The 10,256-nt window shown below is 37.9% G+C and overlaps 4 protein-coding genes across 4 annotated transcripts; 2 read left to right on the forward strand and 2 right to left on the reverse strand.

Annotated features, from left to right (window-relative positions):
- The first annotated feature begins 7 nt into the window (after positions 1-7).
- Positions 8-987, forward strand: LOC123012598 (RNA polymerase II subunit A C-terminal domain phosphatase SSU72). The gene is made up of 3 exons (XM_044410621.1): positions 8-454; positions 519-777; positions 828-987. Exons 1-3 carry the CDS (start codon positions 228-230, stop codon positions 927-929), a joined length of 588 nt encoding a protein of 195 aa, XP_044266556.1. The 5' UTR covers positions 8-227; the 3' UTR covers positions 930-987.
- On the reverse strand, positions 904-2,971 carry LOC123012597 (large subunit GTPase 1 homolog). Its single transcript, XM_044410620.1, has 5 exons — positions 2,827-2,971; positions 1,538-2,780; positions 1,287-1,489; positions 1,136-1,242; positions 904-1,088 (listed from the first exon to the last, which is right to left on the reverse strand). Exons 1-5 carry the CDS (start codon positions 2,926-2,928, stop codon positions 983-985), a joined length of 1,761 nt encoding a protein of 586 aa, XP_044266555.1. The 5' UTR covers positions 2,929-2,971; the 3' UTR covers positions 904-982.
- A 119-nt stretch (positions 2,972-3,090) lies between these two features.
- LOC123013473 (zinc finger MYND domain-containing protein 11) lies at positions 3,091-9,432 on the forward strand. The gene is made up of 11 exons (XM_044411993.1): positions 3,091-3,375; positions 4,886-5,075; positions 5,124-5,196; positions 5,244-5,615; positions 5,664-5,877; positions 5,926-6,122; positions 7,852-8,254; positions 8,302-8,440; positions 8,486-8,615; positions 8,661-8,828; positions 8,882-9,432. Exons 2-11 carry the CDS (start codon positions 4,888-4,890, stop codon positions 9,002-9,004), a joined length of 2,007 nt encoding a protein of 668 aa, XP_044267928.1. The 5' UTR covers positions 3,091-3,375; positions 4,886-4,887; the 3' UTR covers positions 9,005-9,432.
- LOC123013475 (protein LZIC-like) lies at positions 9,395-10,207 on the reverse strand. Its single transcript, XM_044411995.1, has 3 exons — positions 9,970-10,207; positions 9,785-9,920; positions 9,395-9,730 (listed from the first exon to the last, which is right to left on the reverse strand). The coding sequence occupies exons 1-3, from the start codon at positions 10,068-10,070 to the stop codon at positions 9,443-9,445; spliced, it is 525 nt and encodes a 174-aa protein (XP_044267930.1). The 5' UTR covers positions 10,071-10,207; the 3' UTR covers positions 9,395-9,442.
- Positions 10,208-10,256: the final 49 nt, after the last annotated feature.

Below are 10,256 nucleotides of genomic sequence, written 5' to 3' on the forward strand. Positions count from 1 at the left end.
AAAATTATTCATCTTGCGACCTTGAATGTCGCATAAATTTAGCAAATTCTAATTTAGCATAAAAAAGCTATGAATTAGATGATTTTTAGTTAATTATTGCATTTTAGTCATAGCTTAACTTGTATTAATTATAGCAATCAAATTCCGTTACTTTTTTGGCCGCTCAAAAATTGGGTTATGTTATTATTTTTTCTGAAAATTTGTTAGAAACGCGATAAAACATAAAAATGTCTTATATTAGCGATTTACGTATTGCGGTAATATGCTCCAGCAACATGAACCGAAGCATGGAGGCTCATGCCTTCCTTGCAAAAAAGGGCTTTCTAGTGCAGTCCTTTGGGACAGGGGACAAAGTTAAAATACCTGGCTCAGCAGCGGATAAGCCAAATATATACGACTTTGGTGTTTCCTACGACGAGATTTACCACGATTTATTGACTAAAGACAAGTCACTGTATCCTTTTTAAACATAAATGGCCGTTTTGTGTCGTCGCTTTTTTCCTTGACAAATCCATTAGCTACACACAAAATGGGTTATTGCACACCTTGGACAGGAACAAGAGAATAAAGACACACCCTGAACGGTTTCAGGAGACTGATGAAAAGTTTGATATTTTGATAACTTGTGAGGAAAGAGTTTACGATCAAGTAGTGGAGTATATGGATAGCAAAACACCAGTTGATAACTCCATAGTGCATGTTATCAACATTGACATTCAAGATAACTTGGAGGAAGCCACAATAGGAGCCTTTTTAATAAGTGATATGTGTCTTATGGTGGGTACGTCAAAAGAAACTTTCGAGTCAAAATCAAACTCAATTTTCAGTTAGCCAAAGCCGAGGATTTAGATAACGATATTGAGGAAGTTTTACACAATTTTGAGGAAAAATGCCAAAGGCCTATATTGCACAGCATTGTATTTAATTAATTTATTATAAAAATTCTCAACTTGATTTTGTCTTCCTAATAAAACTTTTTTAATCAGTGTTGGTCCAGATGAGCATAAACTCTTCTCAGTTTCTCCCTCTTGTTCTTATTTTCATGTTTGTTGACCTTCTTCCAAGGTTTATCCCCCAGGACGCTACCACTACAAGAAAAAATAAATAATTGTGAAACACCAAATGTGTGCATTACTTCACAGCCCCGTAACCACCAATCATTGTCTTTCCTTTCGTATGCACAGCTGATGAGCCCCCATGGAAGAACATTTTATCAACGTCTTCAGTCGTTGCACGACTTGTCTACAAAAAGTCAAATAATTTAATTTCTAAATGAATTTTCATACTTTTATAGCACGAATTTGGCGAGGAGGTGCGGTTTCTAAAGAACGAAATTTCTGTCTTTCGGGCCACCTGTGGTATTCCGTTTGGGCAACACTAGGAGGGGCATGACAATATAATAATTTCCCATTCATGTAATCTTTTAAAATATATCTAGCTGCTCTGGGATTATCAGGCTGGCCATTAGCAGTCATAAATCCCCTGTTATCTAGAAAATATCAATTAGAAGAGAATAAAATTACTTTAGGAAATTTACAAGCATATGCGTTTAATAATTCCTCTGAAGTGGGGCACCTGTCAGGATCCTCCCCTTCCATGGGGGCTGGTAACATGATCCCGTACTTGTCTTCCAACACATGTTTAGGAATTAATGTCGCGATTAAATTAACAGGGGGTACATGATCCCTCATTTGATCTATTGGCAGTATTCCATTTATAATCATTTCAGCTTTGGTAAAAACAAACTTAGGCATTACAAGTCCAGGACAATCACAGAGGAGCAGATTTTTCGTAAGAAATAGAGTCTGGAAATGTTTGGTTTTCCCCGGAGTGGCAGAAACCGAGACTTTTTTAGCCGACAAAAGTGAATTAATTGTTGAACTTTTCCCCACATTGGGGTACCCAACAAGACCAATAGTTGTAACATCTTCAGTAACTTTACAACCTTTATGAATGTTTTTAAACAAATCAATCAACTGGTCTTTAGTTAATATCTCGTTGGAATTTTGAAACTCCAGTTTCAGGACTCCTAAAATCTCATTCAATTTTTGCGCAGTTTTCTCAACTTCTCGTTCTAGAGTGTCAACGTAGTCTTGGAGCTGATTCAATTCTGATTGGTCCGCTCCTCCCCTTGGCTCAGTTTCTGACGCTAAAGTGGCTGAATAAAAGATAGCTTTCACATTTTGGGACGTGAAATAGTCAGCCCAGGCTTGTCTTTGCTCCTGGGTTAAAAAATCAGCTTTATTGACCAGGACTACGCTCATTTTCTCCGGTGACACCTCCTGTGTGTACTTCTCCAAGTCTTCGCAATAAAAAAGTAGGGGGTTTCTGGCATCTACAATTTGCACAATTACGTCACTTTTTTCAACCACTCTCCATAGTTGTCTCCAGAACTCGAGATTCCGTTCATAGGGGGTCAAAAGCAAGCCTTCGTCTTCCTGCAATTTGGCCAAACCTTTGCGCCACTGGAGAAAGTACTCTTTTTCGTTTTGGTCCAACTCTTCTTTACTCATGTTGGCGTTCCAAGGGGGGCGTCGGGGAATCCTCAACTCTCCTCTGTGTTTCTCATGGAGATTCTTTGCCTTGTTTATCTCGTCTTGAGTCAGCAAGCCGATGTTTGATTTAGGATTGACAAATTTTATATCGAGCTTTTCGGCCTGAAACTCGGCCCCTGTTAATTCCGCGGTGGCTAAGAATTCCTGAAACGATGACTCCTCAGTCACTGATTGTAAATTCAAGCGGCCCCAGTCGTACCCATCTTGCAATTCTGTTGTATGCAACTGAAAAAAAATTTTGCAATTCATAAAAATTTGAGAAAACCAATACCATAGACTTGTCGGGGGTTAGTTTGCGACCCTTGGTGCTCCCAAACCGGTCCTTGATCAACGACCGGCCCAAACCAGGCGAGGATTTTGATTTTTTACCCATGTTTTTACAAACTACCACATAACCTCAACTGTCATATGGCACTCTCTCTGTTTCTTTCCAACATATGTCTATCTCGTGTTGTGACAGTTGCACCAACTAGAAAAACTAAGAAACTAGAAAAAATAAATCGCGGATTGTGTTTAAAATATTCATAAATTATTTATCATATTTTGAAGTGAAGCACAATTTTTGTGTTAGGTGCTAAATAAGAACGCCTCATTTTGAGAAAACCGTTTATTGGCGAAATGTTACACAATAGGAAAAAAACAAAAACCCTATAACTAGTTTTTGACGGTGTTCATTTTGTTGGTATTACAATTATTAAAATCCATACAAGCCCTTGGTCTTGTCAAAAAATCGTAAACTAAAAATTGTTGTAATTAGTTTGTGGATAGATAGATGCGTCGTTTTGCCGAATCCGCACGTCCAGGAAGTCTCAAAATAAAGGTAAATGTTGTACTTGTTGTGCCCGGTATCAAATTGCAATTTATTTTCAAAACAAATTTCAAGCTTTTGGTTCAACAAGGTTAGATTTTTTCACCGTTTCCCTGGCCGTGAAATAGTTCATCCCAATAATAGATAATTGGTTCAAGTTCCCCAACATTAGAAAAATATCCGTGAGCAAATTCGCCCTGTTATTATCAAACAAATAAGTCTTGGCAAAGAGCTCCAAGACACTCAGAAACCACAAGGCGGCGAAGCAAATCACCGCAATTTTGAGCTGCTTAGCGGCGTTGGCATCCTCATTCCGCAATTTCAGCTCCCTGATCTTCGAGTAGAGAATCGTAACAAAGTAGATGAGAAACACCAGCAAGGTGTAGAATCTGTGCATTTTGTCGAAATTGGGGCACGTATCGAGCTGTTTGGGCCGTCTGTGGATGTTTACCACATTTTCGCGACTTGCGTTCACAATCGAGTAGATTTGTTTCACCACATCGTTGATTTCTTGACTCTTTCCGGGCGTTGAAACGTTTAAAGGCTTGTAAATTATGCCCCAAATGTTTGAATCGATCGAGTCAGGGTCAAACAGGCGTGAAACAAGACCGATTTTGTCCATTGCGAAATACAGGATTATGACAAAAATGACTGGGAGCAGAAAAATCACCAGAATTTTGACCACGAGTTTAAACTTATTGTTTGCTTGGGGTGGTATAGAACTGTCTTCCAAATTGGCATTCTTGGCCGGTTGTTTGCTAGCCCCCACTAGGAGCGACACGACCGAGTGTAGAAACGAGTAGAGGAACATTGAATTTTCCATGAAAATTTCATCAAAACACTTTTCGTGGGGGAAAACAGTGGCGTTGTGGCCACTCTCATTCGTTTCCCGTTTTTTAACAATCTTTGTCGCATTCTGCCTCATAATCTTGTTTATGAAAGATTGATAATTGTGTAGGAAATCTTCATTGGGAGTGGTGGAATTTTCACTTGGTGTTTCAGTTGTAAAACTTTCGGGGTAATACTCTGATGTGATTTCTTCTTCGTGTTCTTGAATTATTGTTACGTCATCCTCGAGGGCGAAGACCGTGTTTGTTGGGGTTATGACGTGCTGTGACATCACAACAGCACAGTAGAAGTAGAAAATTCCGATAAAAATCGTGTTGAGAGATTCGGATAAAGCGGGGATTGTGATATTTTGCAAATTTGTTGTTTTGAGGAAACGGCCGAAATACACCGAACTCACAACCCCAATCAGGATTAAAATCACGGCGATGAGCACATAAGTCGCGTACATTTTCGCAAAAACCGATTCTTGCAAGTTCTAATATCGAACTGAAGCGGTTTACCCTCATGTGGGCTTGAAGTATGTTTTAATTTGAAAACAGTTACCGATAAACTACCGTTAAGGCGATTTTTTATTTGGAAAAAGTGAACTTATCACAGTACTTTTCAAATTTCGAAATTTTTTGATTATCAAAGTGGAATTTGGGGCCAGTTTTTGTGAGCGTTATCGTTGCAGGGATGCCTATCAGGAGAGCAGCCGACCCGATCAGTGTCCAACATGTGTGGGACGCAATCCGATCGGCGGTTCTGCAACGCCAAATGGCCGATTCGAAGCGAATTATAAAATATTTGCAACGTGTGGAGACTTGCACCTACCCCCAAGCCGAATTACACATCCAACAGACGCTCCAAGACGGACTGATTGTGTTAGTACTGTGAAAATGGAAAAATACGCATTCTTATTTCAGTTTCAGGGCCTTACAAAAAGTAACCAAAACATCAAAAGGGGACTTGGTGGACAGCTTTCGCATCCCTACACACGAAGTGGTACGTATTAACAATTGTTCTTATAAATTGTTAAAGAAATTCGATAGCCCCCCCTGGACGGGAAAGATTGGTACTGCTTCGAGTGCCACCTCGCCGGCGATGTCACCCCCTGCCAGAGGTGTTTCCGCGTTTTCCACACGGATTGCATAACAAACGGACGCCTCAAATTCCAGGAATACAGGAAAACTAACATTCTTTACGACCAACAGCCGAATAAATCCGTAAACTCGATTTCGTCAGATTCCGACGAGTTGAGTGAGTTGAGTACTTACAACAACAATGATCCGAATGATGCGCTCGAGTATGACGAAACGTTGTGCAGTATGTGCAACGTCTCTAGACTGGCTGATGGTTGCAATTTGGAAAAGTCTGAATTGAATTATCTTCTCAAGTTTGTAATACACCGGATTCAGTCTTGGGTAACCCCCCCTCGTCTTGAATGACAATTTAACGATGAGAAATTGCAGTTACCCCACACTATAACCCACACAATGGGCGAGCAAGAGCGCCCCGAGTGGCTCACCGACAAGGAATTGAGTTGGCGAGCAAACCAATTGTTTTTCGAACACAGAGACATGTCCGTGATTGAAGTTAATCTAAATAACGAGTCGTACACAAAACTGTACGAATTTCTCGCCGATGTTCTGACAATTCAGCACAATGTTGCGATTTTTCACGGAAGTGAGTGTTGGATTTTTATTTCATTTGTCTAAATGTGTGATTTTTCAGTCGAGTCGCAGGAATACGGAGCTGCCGAACTCATGGTTCGCGACTGTATGCACGACTTGACCGAGTTGAAACTTTGCGTGGATTGCTATCGCCATAGTAATGAGAAAATCAACGCAAAGTGGTTCTGTTTGCCGTGCAGAGTGCCCCACAAGTTGGTGTGGGCGAAGCAGAAGGGCTACCCGTATTGGCCGGCAAAGGTGGGTTAGCTAGTCCTGAGGGGGGCCCCTTTCAGAAAATAAACAAAAACCGAGTGCGAGAAGACATTTTTCACACATGAGCGCATTATTTAAGGCACGAGCGACAAAAGAGCGAGTGCTGCATTTGCGCGAAAATATTTTTGAAACGAACATTATAATTATTTTTTTTCTACGACCCTAGCAGAGTAAAAATTTTACATCCCTCCCCTCATAGTATCGGAAAAACATGCTGCTAGATTTAATGACAAAAATGGGATTTCAAGAGAAATTGTTAGTTTTGAAATTTCTTCTGCCTGGATCGTAGGAAAAATAATATGAGTTACACTTTCCTCCCTTGTAATACAAATAATTAATTAATTATTACAAATTATTAATGAAACTTATTGGCGCTCGACCTTGCGGTTATGTAAAGTCCCTAGATGTACAGGGTGTGATACATCGTTGTAATCAGGAACAAAAAGACTTTTCAAAAATACAGAAATCGAATATAGGGTCCATAAGAAAATCCAAACTTGAGTGTTGATCAAGAGCGCTTTGTAAAATACGATGAAAGATTTAGATTCTTTGTAAGAAAGTGCCTTAAGAACGTCTTAGTTAAAAACATATAGGTCTTTTAGCTTTCACTTGAAAAAATAAAAACGATAATTACAAATTTCCGTTTTTTTTCCAATAAATGCGCAACTTTGCCCTAATTTAACAGACCTCGTATTTCTTATAATAAAAAGTAAAATCCTTTATAGAATGCTAAAAAAGGCCAGTGCTTTTTGGGTAATTTTGGAAGCACTAGTGTGCGAAATTTGTGTTCGCGAAATGTCATTTTGAAGGTAGTTAGTTCAAAAAATATATTTAAAATAACAAAAACAATATCAATACATATTTAAAACATACTTGAGTTGCGAAATACGTATTTAGAACTATAAAATATTAATAGTATATTAAAAAACAAGTTTCATGAGACCAGTCTTGAAGCACGAATTCAAGTTTAAAAAACGAGTGGTGTAGACAGGAGTTATTTTAAGGAATGAGTGCTTCAAGGCTTTATGAAACGAGTTTTTTTTTTATACTGTTTTTTTTATATTGCCCTCTTTATGTCGTTATTAACCAAAATTTTTACTTTCATCGATTTAGGGATTGTTGTGACGTTTGGTAATGTCTAATAAGACATTGCGTTCTTTAATATGTCTAAAATGGAGACAAGTTACAAAAAATATTATTAAAGTAAACAAATAAATTTTCAAAAAAAAAAAATTACTTGCTCAGAACTCAGATTGCAAATAAATGTTTCAAAAAACAAATAATCTTCGATATCTCCGAAACCGTTACTTTGCGGACCCATGTTTATTATGCCTTTTTTGTTTGTTTTGGGCCGTACTATTACCTCCTAAAATATTTTACAATCTTTTTTTAACACCCTATATAAAGCGAAGTACGAGTAGTACTAATCGATTTGAAAAAAGGAATTAATTAAAGTACCTATATACTACATAATTTCTTCTTTTATCACGTTTCTTAGTTCTTTTATCTGAAACTATCGCGGAGTTAGCGAATTTGTGGAATTGTGATAGCATAAATTATAGAAGAAAGTTTTAGAGAAACAAATTATAAGAAAACGTTGAGTTAGAAAGAAAAAGTTGCGTAGACATGTTGGGGGCTCTGTATCATTGCTACAGCGGTAGCTACACCTCTGTTACCGATGATTGTTTTGCGGTTACTTAGTTGTGTGTTTTAGGTGATCCAGGAGACTGGCACTCATTTCGATGTCAGGTTTTTCGGGGGGAAGTACGAAAGGTCGTTGCTGATAAAATCATTGATTAAACCAATAGAAACACCGCAATCGAAACTGCAAATAAAGCCATCGTCGGCTTTTAATAAGGCGGTGGAGGAGTTAAAGTTCCATCAAAGATTGATGCAGAATCCTGATGAACTCGAAAAATTGATCAATTCGTCCAAGAACAAGATTAGGAATTTGAAACAGCGAAATTCAACATTAAAAAAGACACTCAATAGTTCGACAGAGATTAAAAAGAGGAATAGTTCGTTTGAAATCAATGATGTTTACAAGTTTGAGGACAATCCATTTGGGCAGCAAAATTTAAGTTTAACACATAAACGCAAAAGTAGCATTTCTGCAGGTAATTTTCTTGTTTTGTTCCATTTTATTCTCATTTGGGGTAATTAGGAAGTCCCGCGTCGAAAAAAAATTCAACTAGTACTCCCGAAAAAGAGGAAGAAGTTCACAACACTTCCGATAGCGTAATACACATATCAGATGGTGAAGACGATGAGTTTCCCTACTACAGAGATAATTATTCATCCAAGTAAGTGTGTGAGATGTCTCAAACTAGCTTAATTTTTGTTTATAGTTTTAATGGTTCATACGAGCAAGTTTCAAGTTCCACTGAAAACTACCGATTTCAGGAGACTTCAACTTTGAGAAGCCAGGAAAATGGGATGCAGCAACTTGATCACCCTTATAGTGATTCAGTTGAAAAGGTTTGGGAACCACAGTTAAATAACTTGTTTCTAACTTGTTTCTAGATGAGGCGAAGACTTGAATGTTTGAGTGATAAAAAAGAGCTTATCAAGTGTGCAATGGACTGTATGCAAACTGAGACTGATCGGATCACAAATGATCACAATGATCATTTGAAACGACTGTTTGAGTCCCACAATGCGCAAATATCAGAGATTAAGAAAAAACAATGGGTAAATGAAGATGTTCAATTTTGGTGTTTTTTTTTTAATTTGTTAATTTCTAGTGTTATAATTGCGAACAAGAGGCGATTTATCACTGTTGTTGGAACACAGCGTATTGTTCCCAAAGTTGCCAACAACAACACTGGCAAGCAGAACATAAAAAAGTTTGTAGGCGTAAGCGCTAGATATAAGAGATTGAAGTACACAAAATGTTGTCTTATTTTGTGTATTGTCTATTTTTATAGTTTGTTAATTATTACCCGACATTTATCTAGAGGATTAATTTTTACATAATGGGACTATGGCGTAATTTTCGTTCTGGTACTTTTTAGGACCAAGTTAAAGTACAATTCTAGTTCACTTTTTAATTGTAGGCAATAACTTTAATTAAATTTTATTCATAGTGTTATTAGAGAAAATTAAGTTGTTGGCTGTATCACAATTGAAAGTTATGCCACTATTTCATTGTTTTCTCCTTTTACTTTATTTAAAGTTAGTATTGCTTCTAAATGTATTTTTCCATTATGTACTTGCAAGAGGATTTTTATTGTCAGGAACCAGTCTACTGCAGCTTTGTTAAATTATGGATGTACAAATAAATCCTTTATTTCTTGGTGCACTTTTTATTCATCAGTTACCTCTACAAATTCGACGTTTTGAAATGCATTGGCGATGTTATTGTGCTTTTCCAGAAACTGCAACTCCTCTCGCGATAGCTGCTCGCCGAGTTGTCTCAACGCTGTTAGTATTTCAGCCTTTTGCCTACTGGTGGCTTCATCGCTCAATTTATTGAGTTTAAAGTCTTGTTCAATACTGGACAGTCTTTCTCTCAATTGTTTTGGCTCTCTTTTCCCGAAAAGTCTGATAACTTCCGGCGTTTTGAACGCTTCGGAAATGGCAGCTTGAGTGGCCTTGAATGAAACGTGATTGTATTTGGAAAAAAAAAAAGGAGTGAGGGGTTTTACAAGTTGTACAGCTCCTAGGGCACTGATAAGGGAAATATCGCCTTTGACTAGTTTGGATAAACTGTCGTTTAATTCCTTTAATTGGTCCATAGTCTCCTGTTTGGTTTCCTCGTACTCCTCTGCGTCTAGCTCCGCTCTAAAAATGCAGTTTCATCATTGAGGAAATAAACTCAGTGATGACTGACTTGCAATTTTCCAAATCCCCTAATTGTTCGACTAGTCTATCCAACTGATTTTCCAAATTTTGTTGCAGTTTTGCGGTTTCCACTTTTCCATACGAGGTCATTTTGGTTTATTTGCAACTCAATTACTCGAAATTTGCATTTTTTTCTAGGTTATATCAATTTCTGGACAATGCCGTTATTTTTTTCCTGAGTGTGTGAGTCAAGTCCCGACATACGGTTAATTTGGTGTTTTTGTTTGGTGAGTGAAGTGCGGGGGGGAGAGCGATGGGCGTGCGTCGTGAATGTGA

The sequence above is a fragment of the Tribolium madens genome, unplaced genomic scaffold (genome assembly GCF_015345945.1).
Source record: "Tribolium madens isolate multiple individuals breed KSU strain unplaced genomic scaffold, Tmad_KSU_1.1 Scaffold_96;HRSCAF=242;Tcas5.2_LG5, whole genome shotgun sequence".
Classification (NCBI taxonomy): Eukaryota; Metazoa; Arthropoda; class Insecta; order Coleoptera; family Tenebrionidae; genus Tribolium; species Tribolium madens.